This window comes from Maniola jurtina, chromosome 15, assembly GCF_905333055.1.
Source record: "Maniola jurtina chromosome 15, ilManJurt1.1, whole genome shotgun sequence".
In the NCBI taxonomy this organism is placed as follows: domain Eukaryota; kingdom Metazoa; phylum Arthropoda; class Insecta; order Lepidoptera; family Nymphalidae; genus Maniola; species Maniola jurtina.
In genome coordinates this window covers 4175933-4193730 of record NC_060043.1, presented here as the reverse complement: position 1 = coordinate 4193730, position 17798 = coordinate 4175933, and the positions used below count along the sequence as shown (strand labels likewise).

General features: G+C 35.9%; 2 protein-coding genes across 3 annotated transcripts in view; one reads left to right on the top strand and one right to left on the bottom strand.

The window, feature by feature from the left end:
• LOC123872375 (serine/threonine-protein kinase S6KL-like) overlaps positions 1-17798 on the top strand; it is a 69478-nt gene that overhangs the window by 18653 nt on the left and 33027 nt on the right. The gene's annotated exons all lie outside the window — the stretch shown is intronic.
• On the bottom strand, positions 17-16320 carry LOC123872378 (neurofilament medium polypeptide-like). 2 transcript variants are annotated; one of them, XM_045916611.1, is made up of 2 exons: positions 16175-16320; positions 17-1491 (listed from the first exon to the last, which is right to left on the bottom strand). In XM_045916611.1, the coding sequence occupies exon 2, from the start codon at positions 1488-1490 to the stop codon at positions 279-281; it is 1212 nt and encodes a 403-aa protein (XP_045772567.1). In that variant the 5' UTR covers position 1491; positions 16175-16320; the 3' UTR covers positions 17-278. The 2 variants fall into 2 exon arrangements, with proteins under 2 accessions (XP_045772567.1, XP_045772566.1); XM_045916610.1 differs by lacking the exon at positions 16175-16320 and adding an exon at positions 7783-7805.

Here is a 17798-nt window from a genome sequence, read left to right as displayed (position 1 = left end):
GTAATCAAAAAACGATTTTATTATAAAAACTATTTATTTATTACTTATAGTACCGCGAATTCGATAATTTACTTTGAAAATAATAATTACAACGTAGGTGATCCACTATTTAAATTAGTCTCTAGAACTAGTGAATAGTCAGATATTCACGCGGGACGGCCGGTCGAGCCGCTCTTCGCGCGAGATGCGTCACACTCACAGCGCTGCAGCGGGCGGCCGGCGCGTGTCGAGGTCAAGTCGACCCACGCCGACCGCCGGACAACCTAACATTAACTAACTTAAGACTTAGATTCCTTTGATTCTACGCTCTCTTCTGAAGAATCCTTGTCCTTCTCCCCGCTTTCCCCGCTCTCCTCGGAGCTCTTGTTGTCTTTGTCCTTTTTATCTTTTGCGGGTTGGTCATTTAAAGTTGGCTCCTTCGATTGAACTGCAGGTTTGCTCGGAATAATCTCTGCAGGCTGGACGGGTGCTGCTACCTCTTTTATTTCTTTCTCAATGGCTGGTTTAACAGCAGATTCGTTTGAAACGTCTTTTTTAGGTGATTCTGGCTTCTTGTCACTTTCGATTTGAACTTCCTCAGGTTTCGCAGATTTGGGTTCAATGTTTTGTACTTCAGGTTTTACCTCATCTTTAATCGGCTCTGCGATAGTCTTAGCTTCAATCTTTGGCACCTCTGCTTCCTTCTTCTCTTCAGCAGCGTCGCGAACGACTCGTGTTTCAGATTCAATCGCAGATTTTGCTGAAGCGGAGGCATCTGAAGATTCAGCAACTTCAGCGGGTTTCTCTTCGGTCTTGGCCTCTGCAGGTTTGCTTTCTTCGGGTTGGATGGGTTTAACATCTAATTCAGGAGCAGGAGCCTCAGCCTTAATTTCTTCCGGGTCCGCACTCTTAGTGGCGATCACAGGGTTGATAGCTGCAGCATCTACAACGTCATCGGCAACTGCTGCAGGAACTTTAACGGCACTTACTATATCAATAGCTCCATCGGGAATAGCTGATTTTGCTGATGGCTGCTCATGGATGATCTCTTCAACTTTAGCCTGAGTTTCTTCAGATTTGGATTCTTCTATTACTGGTTTAGACTCAGGTAGGTCACTCTTTGCTTCAGGCTTGGCTACAGCTGGTTCGGCTACTTCGGGCTTTAGAGGAGCCTCAGGCGCTGCGGCCTTAATCTCAGGAATATCCTCCTTTTTCACTTCAGGTATAGGTTCAATTTTAGCCGCAGACTCTGTTTCCGGAGCTGCATCCACAGGTGCTAATGGACTCTTTGCGGCTGCTTCTAAAGGTTTTTCCTCAGGCTTAGTCTCCGTTTCTAGTTCAGGCTGTTTTTCTTCTACGAGAGCAGTTTTCACTTCACTCGGTGCCTTTGCTTCATCAATGTTAATTTCAGGAATAGACGGAGGTGCGACTGGTACTTCTTGCTTCTCCTCAGCGACCGGCATGGCTAAACTCACAGCCGCAAAGGCCATGCAAAGTAGTAAGACCTTCATCCTGAAAAGAAGAAAAATGTATAATTAGCGGTTTGAAAAAATAATTGCGAGCGAATTGTGTGGAATTCAAATAAATGCACGTCTGCAAGTCGTGAGGCGCGGTAAGGCCAATGTTACGCACCGCCGCTCGACTCCAACATTCACAGCAATTTTCCTATTAACGTTCAATCATCTAAGGGCTGGATACGCTGGGGTCGAGAGTTCGAGACTCGAGTGACGCCGATCTAGTGGCGTTGAATTAAACTTAATATGTATAAGAAGGATGTAAACTATTTGTGAAAGTGGACTATGATTATGAATTATACTTTTGTGGGATTTCTGTTACTTATTAAAGTAATAAAGTTTATGTTAATAGCTGAACCGTCGCGTCGGTGTAATGGGAATATTTTTTATATTAATCGCGCCGTATAGATTACGACTAGACGCAGTTACCGGTTATTTATTACCATAATCACAAGCAGGTTGTACATCCGACGAGTTCTATTAATATCGTGACTAGTTAAAGGGATGACATTAACCCGATATCCCAGCCCAGGTCCCATCGGAATGTGGTATGGCGCCGGTCTACAAATAGAACGTGGTTGCAAACAGGATAGTTATTTAAAAACGAGCTTGTATTGCCTCAAGATGCAGTAACGAGATATCGACAAGTTAAATAATATCTTACGTCCGTCCAACGGCATTACTTAGGTACATTGTAAATTAATTAATTACATGTTATTACTTTAAACATCAGGCTCGCTGTGACTCATGATTTGAAATATAATAATGTCTACGTCTCTTTGGGTATTTCGACCCTGTGTTCGTTTGAGATGTTAGAAACTAAAGGAATTAGGAAAGAACTGTCTGGAAAAGCAATGCCCTTTATCTAAATGTCGAATGGAGAAGTCTTGCAAAAACCCTACCCTTGGTAAATTTCGTTAGTTTGTGAGTTTTATTATGGTATCCACCACAATAAAACTCACAAACTAACGAAATTTACCTCATTATATTACCTATATTATTAGTGTGTCTATCGGTCTGTTAACTTTTCACGGCTCAACCGTCGAACCGATTTTGAACAAAGACATAGCTTGCATCCTGGAGACGGACATAGGACACTTTTTGTCCCGGAAAATCAAAGAGTTCTTTCGAGGTTTTCAAAAAAAAACTTCCACACGAACGATATGTGAGCATCAGCTATAGTTGGATATTAAAAACGCACGCATTTCTATGCTATTAAAACGTTCTATCCCTTTTTCTGCGAATCGTATGAACAGCAGACTGTCATGATGGACGCTTCCTAGTGCGTGCGGTTAGGCAGGATGCGAAATGCGCGTCAGTAATATGGATGATCCGGCGAGACGACCACACATTATCTGAATTCTAATTGGCTCATTGAATAGAATCCGTAACTAGAATGCAGATGCTATCGTATGAATGATTCACTGTTTGCGGACAGGTTAACAACTTTTGACTTATCTTCTTCACTTGATAGTTCATAGATCCTACATGCTAGAAGAGTTTCTGGGTTATTCCTCAGAAGAATTTTCTGACATGGTTGTACTGAACTTAATGCCTAACATGTTTGCTGGTGTTGATTCGAAGCTTAATAGAATTACTAACTTTATCGTAACTAGAATGCAGAGATGACATATTTGGAAGAAGATTCATTGTTACTGTTGGTATTGATCCACGAAAGCCTATTTTTTTATCTAGTTAGTTATAACAAATCTGCTGATGGATTAAGAAATTTGAATTAAGAAATTGCTCCGTGTAAATACTTCAATTTGGGTTGTAATGGCAAACACATTATTTGAATACCGAAGAATTCTAGATGAAGAAAATCATAAATCTTGAAAGAAATGTATAAAAAATGAAGCATAATCTGTAAGGCAAGTAGGTGGCAATGAAAATAAAAATGCGAACCGTTCATCAAGATGGCGAACTGGTTCCATAATATGGGGTGAGGCGGCCATTGCCACTGAAATTACGTTTTATTTATGTAAATGTTTCTTTTAAATACAGTTCGTAACAGAACATAAGCGTTTTATGTAATAACCGATCTGTAATTTCTAGATTTCGTAAAATATTATATGGACTTATCACGCGCTTTTCGGATCAGAAAAACTAATGTCTTTGAAGCACATACAAAGGTATAAAGGTCTGTCTGTGTTCGGAAAAATTTCTAGAATATGATCTTGTTACCAATCGTGGTTATATGCTCGTAATACCTTCTAGAATATAATTTTGTTCAGCGGGGTAGCATGAAAGTAACATACTATAATCACAGTTGGGATTGGTAGGTAAGTATATTTTTTACTGAATTTATGGTAAGTATATTTTTGCTGCAACTGCGCATTTTAGCCAATATTGAGAGTGTTAGCTAACCACGAGAAGATTGCGATCTTGGTAAGTATATTTTTTTCTGAGGCTATGGTGTGATTTTGCTGCAACTATGCATTTCAGCTAATATTGAGAGTGTTAGCTAACTACGACATTATTACGATCTTGGTATATTTTTTACTGAGCCTATGGTATATTTTAGCTGCAACTACAATGCATGCATTTTAGCCAAGAGTGAGTCAGGCAACCGTGAGGTGATCGCCATCTACACTATAGCTTTCAAAGTATGAGTCTTTTAGTAAGGACTTCGGAATATCCTAGATCTATGTAGACTTTTCAAGGCACGTATCAAAATATTAAATAGGTCATGTCTGTGATATTTATCATTTTGCCCTGTAACGGATAGCGGTTGATTGTTTGTTAGTTCGTTCGTTATTTTCTGGAAGGATATCCCGACTCAGGGCAAGCGTAGTCGTCTTCCCACACTCTGCGCAATCTTCCAATTGAACCCCAGCGCATGCCGCTTGTTGCGCCAATCAAAAAATGTGCCTGCCCGACGGACTGCGATTATTTGTACATAACAATAGTTTCAGTGTATTGTGGTCACACAAAAGTTTTCCTCTATTAGCGTTTATTTACAAGAGACACGCCTTGTTTTGGTATTGGATTATTAACCTATTTAATAAATAGAGTAAGATCCCATGATCGCTAACAGGTACCTAGACCCCTACCAGAGTCACGAAGTTTACGAAATATTATTGTCGTTACGTTGCAATTTTCAATTGAACCAACTTCAATAGACTTTCTACTTGATAACTGGGTTCAACCTGATTTTATAGGCCTTGTAAAATTTTGTCCCCAAGTGGAATTGCAACATAATGTTACGCTTTGTTAATTCTACTGTTATAAGTATTTTATGTACCTATTGCGACTCATTTAAATCAGTAAGTAATAATAATGTAAAAGTTTAATTGAATAAAAATAATTTGAATTTGAATTTGAATTTGAATGATATTATGATTCTATTCTATTTGATTGCCTGGATTGAAGTGCAAGTCATAACTCAAAGCATTTGGTGCCAAACCCAAGATGAGTGTCGATACTAAAATTAATGCATAGGTATGGTCTCTCAAACGCTAATTATTTATTATTAAATAAGGTACATACAATTTTTACTAATTATTTCATAGACAGACCGTTCTTTTAAGTTTCCCAAACAATAAATAAAGTTCAGATCCCATTGTTGTAAAAGAATTGCACCAGATATAAAACCTAACTTTCGTGAAATCCTTTTCAAGAGCTGAAATAAGTTAAATGAACACAAAGCGATCCTATTCGGAAGTTTCAAACTCATCCTTCGCTACGTAGGTACCTACCTAGATACATCGATGTAGAGATATAAGTAGTGCGCGCAGAATAAGTACCTAGTCCAAGCTGAAGTTGTAACATGGCGATTTGCGCAGGCGCAGGCGCATAGACTTAAATATTAAATACAAGAAGAACCAGCAAGAAACTCGGCGGTTGCTCTATAACCTGTCTTAAGCATATCCCAGATGAAAATGCAGCCAAAACATGCGTTGTAATTTTTTAACTTGTATGTTTGACCGTATCCAAGGTAAGCAGTAATTTTATTATTGATATAAATTCGACACAGCAGACTCGCACGAGTATTATGCATTCCGTTTCTGTGTTACATTGTTAGTAATATTATACGTTATGTTGTTAGTCATTTTAAAAAGAGAATTACTAAATGCTTTACTAAATAATAAATAACAAAGTACCTAAGCTACCTAATAGTGCCTAAATGTTTTTAAATATAATTCGGATTTACGCAGGCACATATCAGGAAAAACCTATTTAGTTAGTAGGTACTTAGCGAGGCAGGTACGAACATTACGAATAACACAATAAGTAATTACTTTAATTCGCTTATTATAATAAATCTTGTCAGATATACCTAACGGACAAAGGATATTACGATTCGTGACCATTTGATGGTACTTACAATTAATTATGTAAAAACTAAGTACGTCGCGAATTTAAAATAGAATATCGTTAGGTTCTCGTACATTAATTTAATTACGATGCTTATCTACAAAACATTTTGCTTTAAAATCACGTATTATGAGACAATTTTGTAAATTAATCCCCGTCCGGTAAATATATTTAGTCATTTTCATCATTTTTAGTCACTATCATCATCATCATCTTAACGTACCGGCCCACTACTGAGAAGAGCACGTGTCTCTTGGAACGCTTTTCAATGGTCTGCAAGATTTTGTTACAAAAGATTCATTCGTTGGGGCGTGAAAGATAACAGACTTTATTCACTTCAAACATTGTATCGATCGTTGAAATCTACGCAAGCAAAAAACAGAGAATCGATTTTAAAATAGTTTCAAAGCAAACAATTATTTATCTCAATTGAACCCAGAAATAAAAATAGATCAATAATACTGTAGAATTGTCTTTTTGTCGAATGAAATTATAAGACCAGCTAAAAGTAAAGATAAATAAAGAAAGGGATTGTTTTGACGCGATATTCTATCAGAAATAACTAAATCAGTAAAAAAAAGCTAAAAATAATCAGAATCAAATTAAACAAGGCAAACTAATTTCAAATCACTCAAAGTTTATTTACAGACTTTATAAGTAAAACACTGTAAATAAATGGAGAGAGCTATGCTTGAAGTTTCTCTACGTGATCTAATTAATAATGAGGAGATCCGTAGGAGAACCAGAGTAGGTAACCGACATAGATCAGTGGGTTGTGAGGCTGAATGAGCAGGGTACATAGTTCAAAAAAGTTGAAAACTAAAACCCGACTGCGATCGTCTTAAGAGGGCTCTCTCCGTCACTCGTTTCATACAATCGTAGTTCCAATTTCATTTGAATATTAAGCAACCAAAGTCCATGAAATTTTGCAGACATATTCTAGAAACTAATATCTATGTCTGTGGTTTTCCAGATTTCTGTTAAAATATTCGGTTTCAAAGTTACGCGGTCTTAAAAATTTTCATACAAATCTTTGAGCCCCTGTAATTTTGAAACTACATATTTTTAGAAAAATCTAAAACACCACAGACACAGATATTAATTTCTAGAATATGTCTGCAAAATTTCATGGGCTTTGGTTGCTTAATATTCAAATGAAATTGGAACTACGATTGTATGAAACGAGTGACGGAGAGAGCCCTGTTAATAAACGCTGAAATATTATAGTAAAATTGTTTTCCTGTCGCTTGGTATATTTTAATGTTGTAGTAGATTTATATTTATAAACTCAGAATTTCCTTCTCTTTCATTTTGACTTCCCACTCAATACAAAAGCAAAAAAAATTTTTGGAGACCCCTACTTTTTTTGATGTAACATCCGTTAGGTGATTTTTTTCGTATAAAATATAGCCCATGTCACCCGGCCTTTACAGCGAATCAATTGACACCTCATTCATCAAAATCGGCCCAGTAGTTTAGGCGCTACGGTGGAACACACAAAAGCTGGATACAAACATACATAGATACATAGACAGCTAAAATCATAACCCTTCTTTTTGGGTTTGCCGCAGTCGGGTAAAAACCGATAGACGTTGGAGTCCTATGGTACTGGAGTGGCGACCTGGCACTGGAAAGCGCAGCCTTTGAAGACCCTCTACTAGGTGGACAGATGACATCAAGCGAGTCGCAGGGTGCCCTTGGGCTCAAGCGGCGCAAGACCCTACAAGAAGTAGGTACCTATATCCAACAGCGGACATTTTGGTACTTATGATGATGAAATTACCCAAGGTTTATGGAACTAAGAAGGAATTAACAGTTATTTAAATAAAAACACTATAAATAAACAGGTTCCTGCGTTGAATCCATATGCGACATTCTTTGGAAACACAAAGTTATTCATTCACAATTTACATAGGAGTTTCGTATTGCATTATTATTCGGATATGTAGGCGCATTTGTGGTTCTAACTTACATTAAATTGGGTGCAGATGTCTTTAAAATTCACACGTTTGCGAGATGCACGCGGAATACGAAACTCCACATTTGAGGCGAGACCGTCTGGATCTGTGACCCAGACATCACTTTTTTAACAGACCACGTTTTCGAACAAAAACCGACTTGCCGGTCCAATTCTTGCTTTGTTTGACTGAACTACTTTCTATTTATATCAATCGACAGCCGATAGTTAATGTATTTTAACTTTTAACGTTTTCCTATATAACCTAGGTTAATGTACAAATATACTTAAGTAGTTGTTATTCTTCTTTAAAGCTATTTTGTATTTATTCTGGCGCAATTTCGTTCTTATTAAAAAAATCAAAAATATATTCACCTACATTAGTTTTTCCCCCCCTGAGCCATGCCTACAATACCTACAACCTTCTTGATTATAGATACGAGTAGATACACCTTAGTTACTTTTGCGTATCTACATTTAATATATTTTAATAAGAAATTATTTCAGGCTATTACCATTAAAAAAAAATTAATGCTTTCCTTTTAAAAGACCATTTCTAAATGACTCGACCATGGACAAATAATATTTATGTCTACGTTCTTTCTTATCAGCGCGATCGACTCAAGCCAATGACCTGTATTTTTGGAGTCAACTGGTAGGTACCACGGAAAACTGGTAGGCTCGATTTTAGTATTATCTTTTTTATAGTGGCCCTATACAGCACGAGGTGCGTTGCCGGTTGTCGCATGTCGAAACCCGTTATTCGAGTGATTGTGCAATGTCCGACCCACGGTTCACTGTCGACGCATTGGGACGCTGATCGATCCTATTATCTCGTTCGGAATAAATCAAATCGTCGAGGATGACGAGCGACACTGCAACACGTAATTGTAATATGAAAGACCATCAACGTCGCCATCTATTGCATTATCATATTGAGAGTGTTGTAGGTCTATGTACCTATTAAGCGGGTTAGCGTTGTAGAGAACTACTAATATTATGAATGGGAAATTGTGTCTGTTTCTCTCTGTTTCTTTTTGTTTACTGGCTTTTACGATCCAGCGCGGTTTTACCAACGCTACTACTACTACTACTACGGCTACTTTTTATCCCGGAAAATCAATACGTACCTACGGGATTTTAAAAACCTACCACGGGAACGAAGTCGCGGGCAACAGCTAGTATTAAATAATGCATAAATCATTTCAATTGGCAGCTGAAACAGGGACTTTTTAGTCGTGAAAGTACAGAAATCTGGACTAAGTACCTACATGAAAGCATTATGTAGCTGTTAATCGATGATTTATGTCTACAGAAAAGGCTAATTGAAAATCTGAGTAGTTGTTTTAATATTCTGAGGTCATTGCCAGTGAAAGAACTTTATGCAGGCGTAACACATGCACAAAGGTGAAGTACCAACAAATGTGCTCAATTCTGCCATCCCTCTTGCATAAGTATTGAACTTTAACATTTATTACATTTCTTACCAGTTACAAACATGTTAACCAACTGAACGATGAGCAAGTAGGTATCAAAAGTTATTAAAAGCCAAAGCCTTACTCTTGGCTGCTTACGAGTTAAAATGATATAACAAAAATTATGTAGGTAGGTGGCTTCTTGAGGGTTGCGTCACATGAATAATAATATGTACTTAACTGGTATTTCTATACTGGATTCAAATTTAAACCACATTCATAAAGACGACCTTAATATTAGCTTTTGATTAATATCGTAACAGGAATGCATTTAACTTTTTATAAAGTTTTATCGCAAAAAATTTAAAGTGTTCAGCGATTTGGCAGTCTTAATTTAACGTGAAGGCTATTATATCTACAAAAATTCCAAGAAATGACGTTCGAGATGATGAACCACTCCTTAACCAAGTCCTTAACCATTATTTTAATCAAATAACAATTTGAAATCTCCGTAGGTAGCCATTTTATGTGGAAAAAACGCTACTATTAAAGCATTTAGTCTGTGTTTACATACCTAAGCATAAACTAATTCACCGTATCAGACCATCATTTTTATAACAACCGAAAGCAATTAAGTATTTTGTTTCCTTAAATGAGCTCATTTATACCGAAATGTTTTTCCGACTTCTTATACATAGCTTTTTATATAGATTTAGCTTCTCTATACAGATTTTTATATAGGTAGCTTCATAATAGATTTAGACTAGAATCAACTCCTTCGGTGGTGTTCCCACTAGATTTCAACATAGGGTTATTCAAGTGGTGGATCAACAAATTCCTGAAAGCCGCTATCTTACTTTGAAAATTGAAAATGCTAATTAGCACGAACAAATTTTAATTTTTTTTTTGGGATATTACCTAAAATTCACGGTTTTCGGATTTCCCTCTTTACTTGTGCTATAAGATCTATCTACCTGCCAAATTTCATGATTCTAGGTCTACGGAAAGCTCCCTATAAGTTTATTGACAGATAGACAGACAGACAACGAAGCAATCCTATCCTATAAGAGTTCCTTTTTTCATTTTAAGGTACGGAACCCTAAAAACTAACGACTTCCTCACGAACGTTCGTGAGATTCGTTTCAAAATTCAAATCAGATTTTTATCAAGATTTGTTTATTAGACCCTGCTAAATGGCCATCGGGGATTCAAACCAGCCTATGTCTTCCGCATATTCAAACCAATTAATCAACCATCGAAGTTCGTTTGTATTTATATCAGTTCGACCTCGGTTGTCCGAAAATATTTCCATGCATTCAGCAGTATTGTTGTGGGCATGACTAAATGTCCACAGCCCGTGAAAATCATTAGCATTATGTTCGCTAATTGATGCGGTAAGTTTCCTTGAATCGTGTTCTTTTGACTTCAACTCAGTCAGTCAGTTGCGGTCGGAGTCTTCTTTCAACTGTCATGTTTCCCGCGCACAACGACAACTGATGGCGTAGGTACTACCGTGTTAACTTGTTATTCCTATCCATACTAATATTATAAATGCGATGGTCCATCCGTTTTACCGATTTTGATAAAATATTATTCAAGTTAAAAAAACAATGTACAAGTATTTTTATTCGGTGGTTAAGTACCTATACTTATCTGAGAGCCGATTTTTTTAATCGACAAATAACTTTTATCTGAGGAATAAATTTGACGTTTTGACAGATTTTCTATAGAAACCTCAAATTTTTTCCTCAGATAAAAGTTATTATATATCGGGCCTTAATGTGGAAAATTTTAGACTTAGGTGTTTTCCTTTATGAGACCGTCATTCATGCTAGATGTGCAACATTTGTTTACGTTTCAAATTTTCCGCTCGAAAACGCCATAAAACATGGGGTCCACGTTGACAGAATGACAATATTATGAGCATACATGCTACGTGAGGTGGAAATTTACTGCGAAGTGTTTCAAATGCGTCATAATCTACTGACAGGACAGGGCATGCTGTTAGATACGATTTATGCGCAGGTAGAACATTCACAGGTAGGTTTTGGAACACTTGTACTAAGTATTAGTTCCTACTTCTATGGGAACACTAGGATACCTAATTCTAGTGAATAAGATGATCAGCATCTTGATCAATAACTTCTGGACACGGGCCTCCTGCCACTGGCCCAGTGCGGATTGGCAGCCTTCGGGACCTTTAGATATTATGAGCAGTTTACCAAATTCTCAATTCACTCGATTATCAACTCTCCAGATTTTCAAACTAGCAGATTCGCAACGAGATAACTGGATAAGCAACAGTATGCAAATAAAATAAAGGTCGGATAGCTATGACATTTTGGAGAACTTTCAGGTATGCAGATTTTCACACGATGTTTTCCTTCACCGTTATAACAAATAACATGTAGTTGTTTAAAACGCACATTATTACGCACGTAGGTTCCCAAGATCAAACCTCAAACCCCCCGACTAGCTGATACATAGGTAGGACTTATCAACGAACATTATAAGAACCGTAGGTACCTACTATTACAAGCGCACATTACTGCTAAGATTAGATCTGTATCAGCATTCTGCTAAGGCCTGACTCATAAATATTATTACCTGTCGGCTGTCAGCGTCGCACGTGCTGCGGAGATTAGATTGTTTTTTAATTTTCTACACTTTTTATTTCTTACCCGACTGCGGCAAAGCCAAAAGGAAGGGTAATGATTTTAGTAGTCTATGTATCTTTGTATCTAGATTCTGTGTGTTCTACCGTAGTGCCTAAGCTACTGGGACGATTTTGATGAATGAGGTGTCAATTGATTCGGTGTAACGGTCCGGGTGACATAGGCTATGTTTTATACGAAAAAAATGACCTAACGGATGTTAAATCAAAAAAGTGGAGGTCTCCAAATATTTTTTTTTGCTATTGTTTCGTGTGGATGTCAAATGAAAGAGGAGAAAATTCTGAACTCATGAATATATAGGTAACTCAAAATTTAAAACCCCGACTCAAAAACTTCTATAAGAAAACTAGAAAGAGCTGATAACTTTGAAACAGCTGAACCGATCGATTATAGCTAAGAACACTATCGATCAAGCCACCTTTCAAACAAAAAAAAAAACTAAATCAAAATAGGTTCATTAGTTTAGGAGCTACGATGCCACAGACAGATACACAGATACACACGTCCAACTTATAACACCCCTTTTTGGGTCGGGGGTTAAAAACGATTTATTTAGATTTTCAGGTTGGACATTACAAACTTCTTATTACTTTAACTTTTTATAGGGATAGATTTCAGAGAAAATGTACAGCTACGTACCTTAATCTATTGTTTAATTTTCATCATTTTTTGTTTGCGCTCGCTCATCAACCAACAATGGCGGCCTTCATTATTATATTCATTACCTTTTTGTAGCTAATGAGTAAGTAATTGTAATTAATGAACTATGACTTGAAAAAAGTTTTTGTAATATTAATTAGCGGTTTTGCTCAATTTTTTACGATGTGTTATAGTTACAACTGTAGCGTGTAGTGACGTGTACCTACCTTGTGCTATGTACAAAAAGGCGCTTGCACTTGGCTACTCTAATAAAAAAAATATTTGACTTGAAAACTGTACAGGTATAGGCGTATTTATAATTTTATGGGTATAACACATTTGAAATGCGGTGCAAAAATATAATAATTAAAAAAAAAATTAGAAAAACATTTGAAATATTTGCGCAGCTGAAATGAAACTTGAAAATAATGCAAAAAAACAATTTTTAGGTTATACTACTGTGCCCATAAAACTAATTAAGTATGTACCTATAGAAACAAAAATGTTTTATTATGCTGATCGAGTTGTAAACAAAAACCGCAGTTGTAGACCACAAAATTTTTTGTTCGGATTGATCCTATGCGTAGTAGGTACCAGAGGGAACTCCCGGTTTGAATCTGAATCGAAGATATTATGTCAAACCAGCTGATGCCCGCGACTTCGTTCGCGTGGATGTAGGTTTTTAAAAATCCCGCGGGAACTTATTTTCAGGGTTAAAAGTACCCTATGTGCTTATTCAGGGTATAATCTATCTCCATTCCAAATTTCAGCCCAATCCGTTCGGTAGGTGTTGCGTGAAGGACTATCAAACGTACACACAAACATACATACACACAAACTTTCCCCTTTATAATATTAGTGCAAAGTGCAATAGTGTGAAGTGTATGTAATATTAGGCTATGGTGACGTAAAAAAAAAAAGATTCCGACGAATTGAGAACCTCCTCCTTTTTTGGAAGTCGGTTAGTTAAAGAAAAACAGGGCTACTTTAGGGCTACATGCGTCAAATGTTAGTACATTTATCAGTGACGTTGGAGACTCGATGTGTGTGTGAAATTTCCTAACTGTCGTGCTAGTACTGCACAGAGGTCGTTGATTGTGCCAGTGCACCGTTGACACGCCACATGTTTAGGCAGTCATTATTATAGGTATTTGCATTCATCGGAAGATTATAATTATCTGTTTTCAAACAGCAACATCGTTGGCCGTAATGATGTTAAGGTTCCAGTAAGGGGAGGTAGGTATTTAAGATTTCAAGATATGCCCGCTCATTTGCAGGTGGCCCTGGCTAGTTATGCTTATAATAATAACTTAGGGCCGCACACAAATTATAGGACTCGAAGACCTTCGGTGTTTTAGATATGAAGATTAGGATGGCCAATCTTCTGAACTGTGTCTACACGTATGGTTCAGGTATTTATTATATTTTGTGCTGTGTGGTACTAGTAACTTAGTTATTTTATCTACAATATCTAAGAATATTAGATAATTAGTAATTATGCTAAAAATAACCTAAAATAATATGAGCTGTTTTTAATTTGGTCGTTCGATCTTTTATACTATCTTATCTTGATTGAAAACCGTGATGTTCACATCACAAAATCATGTAAAGACAAACAAAAAACTGGCCAAGTGCGTTTCAGAACACGCGTTGAGGTAGGGTTCCGTAGTCATCATCATCATTATCAATCCATCGCCGGTTCACTACTGAACACGGATCTCTAAAGTGTTTGTCTAATAGTCCACCACGCTGTGCTGGCCAAGTACGGATTGCCAGACTTCACATATCTTTGAGAACATTATGCAGAACTCTCAGGTATGCAGGTTTCATCACGATGTTTTCCATTACTGTTATAGCAAGCGATATGTTATTGCTTAAATGTACGTAACTCAGAAAATTTAGAGGTCCGTGCCCGGGATCGAACCCCCAACCCGACGAATAGGTGGCCGACATCTTAACCACTAGGTGATCACCACTTTTTGAAGAAGTGATATAAAATTTGGTATTGTATATTTTAGATAGAAGCGTGATCGCGACCGCGCCAATTTTTTATAGAGAATAATCATGTAAGCAAATTAGCATCCTTGCCGTTTCCGGATTTTTTAATACACATTCCGTCTTATTAAATTAGATATTCGGTGTTCTTTACAAGGTGTGTTTACTATTCTAAATTATGTTACGGTTTCATTTTGCAAGGTCAAAACGCTTAACCTGTTTATGGTATTCAAAACAAATCAAAGTTATTTCATTGAATCAAGTAAGCGAGACCGAGCCCAGTTTGAGAAATACCTTCCTATTTCTTATCAATAGGTTTCTGTTATATCTTTTGCGGTTAGGTAGGTACATTGTGCATTAATGCGTTAGGCAAATAAATGGCAAGTTAAATCATGTTTATCTATACGCAACTTCTTTAGAAATACATTGTTGGAAATATTTCAAATATTATAAATAAATCCGTTTCAAAATTAAAAATTCCTATGAAATCTAATAATTATAAAAGTCCCAAAAGTCCTTAATATATTTGGCACATTAGTAGACTAGATTGTGTATAAGTAACTGACGTAAGCCACAATTTATCAAATAAATAATTATGTATAATTGATAAAAAATATAACGCGCAAGAAAAGAATGCTGTAAAAATCAATTTAAATAACATTGATTTGACCATTCAAAAAAATGTGAATGAAAAAGAAAAAGATAATATAAAGTTCGATTAAATCTTTAACCAAAATACATGCGGTAAAATATAAATTACAAAACTATTCAAGAATTAAATTTACCTACCGGACATGAATACTAAAATGATTTCAGTATTATTTATAGCCAATAAAAGTATAGCACTAATGATCTATACCCTAAACCTTGAGAGAAATCGTAGAACTGTAAATTATAGGTCTTCGTTGCGTAGGCGTTGCTTTATTTATGCCCTCTACGTACGAGTTAATCCAATTAAGTGTAGAGAATTAGCGTCCATTGAAAAATGTTTCAGATAAGTTGTTTTCGGCGTTTTGAATTTAACTGTAGGTACATATTTAATAACCTGTAACGCACTTTATAACTTTTCCAGCCATTTTTGTTCATAGATTTAAGGTCAAATTGTAAAACTTAACAGAGACATATTAAATAAGTTGCAATTTCGAATAAATTAACGTGGGTCTAATAGTTACTTAGTTAGATATAGCTTCCTCCTATTATTTTTGTTAAATTATTCTTTAAATGTCTAGAACGATCAGCTAGATTATTGCAATTTAGGAAACTAAGTTAGGAATAGAATTAAACATAATGCGGGGATAGAAATCTCTTAGTTACTTATATATTTTTTTAAATTATAAAAAAGAATAAATTTTTATATGTTTAAGTATAGTAATAGGTAAAAAAAACTTCGATAATTTATTATAATTTTGTATTTACTATCAGTAGGTACCTAATTGTGTAATCGATTTGTCTTACTATTGCTTATAATATTTTTAAAATTCTTAATTTTCATAAACTTTTTTATAGGTAGGTATTAAAAGAGTAGGTTACTTTTTTAATTTGATAAATATGGTTTCCCGATTATTCTCATAAAATAAAATAATTTCTTTATTGGATCTGATTATATTGTTAGTAGTTAGGTGTGGTCCTGATTAGGATAACTTAAAAACTAAACTTTTCAATTTTTCACTTTTTAAAACTTACCTAATTTTTTCGGATTCCGTGTCAATTAAAGATGAACCGTTAGCCTTCAAATCACTGACACTAAATTAAAAAATATATGTATATATATTTCTCTTATGTGCGTACGTTGGGACGGCCGGCAATCTATTGGTGCTTGTGTGACAATGCCCGTGTTTATATAGCGGAGTTTCTCGCGTTGCAAGCCCTCCGTACATCTTTAATATCGAAGCTTTTAACGCATCTTCGTCACAACTTATGGCCACTTTATCTCCACCAACCCAATAAAGTTTTCAAACTAATTGATATTTTTAAATTAACGCAAATATTGACAAGCGACGAATGATTTTGTTTCGAAATTCTTGTTGTTCTTATTGCAAAGTTTCAGTTCTAATTGGTTTTTCTAGATTATTCTAAGCTTTTTTTACATTATACTTATATTCTCTTTTTCTTTTTGACTAAGCTTGAGGTTTCTGCTTGCATTTGTAGATAAGACAAGTCCAAGTTTCAAAGTTAAGATTCAAACTTCGAACCTTACGGTATATGGTAAGTATAATATGATACCGATGTGATATCGGCTGAAATTAAAAATAATTTACGTTTACTTGCATTATTTTATATAAATAATAAATTTTTATTTTCTTGGGAAACAGGTTAATCGTTACACGAGGTGCAAAAGTTAAATTAATTAGCAAGAGGTATTATGAGTCATTCTAAGTTATCTTATTAAATAAAAGACGACATTTATTTATTTACGACTCTACTTAAATTAAATATTTATGCTCATATTTTTATAATAGTAGGTTCTGGGTAATATGCGTTAATAACATGTAAGAACCGTATGATCTATTGAGGAGATTTCTGGTTTTTTTTTTTGAGTGCCTAGCTAGATATGTTAGTCAGACTAAAAATACACCGTACCTAGCTTATTCTGCCATCCTTAACTAAACAGCTTTTAAGGGCAAAAAATATTTTTCGAGTTACTATCGCCAAGAAACGTGAGAATCCCCAAAAATTTATATTTCTAAAAAACAATGCTACGTAGGACCAAAGTAAAAACTAACTAAAAACCTTGGACCCACGAAGTGTTCTTTTTAAGAAATATTAATGTTTGAAAATTCCACATTTTTTGACGGCAGGTATCTACTCATGTGGTATAATTACGATCGTCGCAGGGTTCGACTACGAATGCGCTAAATAATAGAATCATAATTTCTGTGTCACTCTCAAGGGAACAATTTAAGGCATGTAATGGAATATTTATTTCATGTAGTGCCAATTATATAATACTAGACGATGCCCGCAGCTTCGCCCGCCTGGATTTCGGTTTTTTAAATCCCGCATTAACTCTTTGATTTTCCGGGATAAAAAGTAGCCTATGTCCTTCCCCGGGATGTAGCCCATGTCTGTACCAAATTTTATCAAAATCAGTTCAGCGGTTGGGCCGTGAAAACGTAGCAGACAGACAGACAGACAGACAGACAGTCAGACAGACAGACAGACAGAAAGACAGACAGACAGACAGACAGACACACTTTCGCATTTATAATATTAGTATGGATGTCAAGAATTCAGACACTACCACTGGTTCGGCAGGAAGATTCTACCACGGTAATACCGTGATTCTACTGAGCCAGCAAGTAACTCA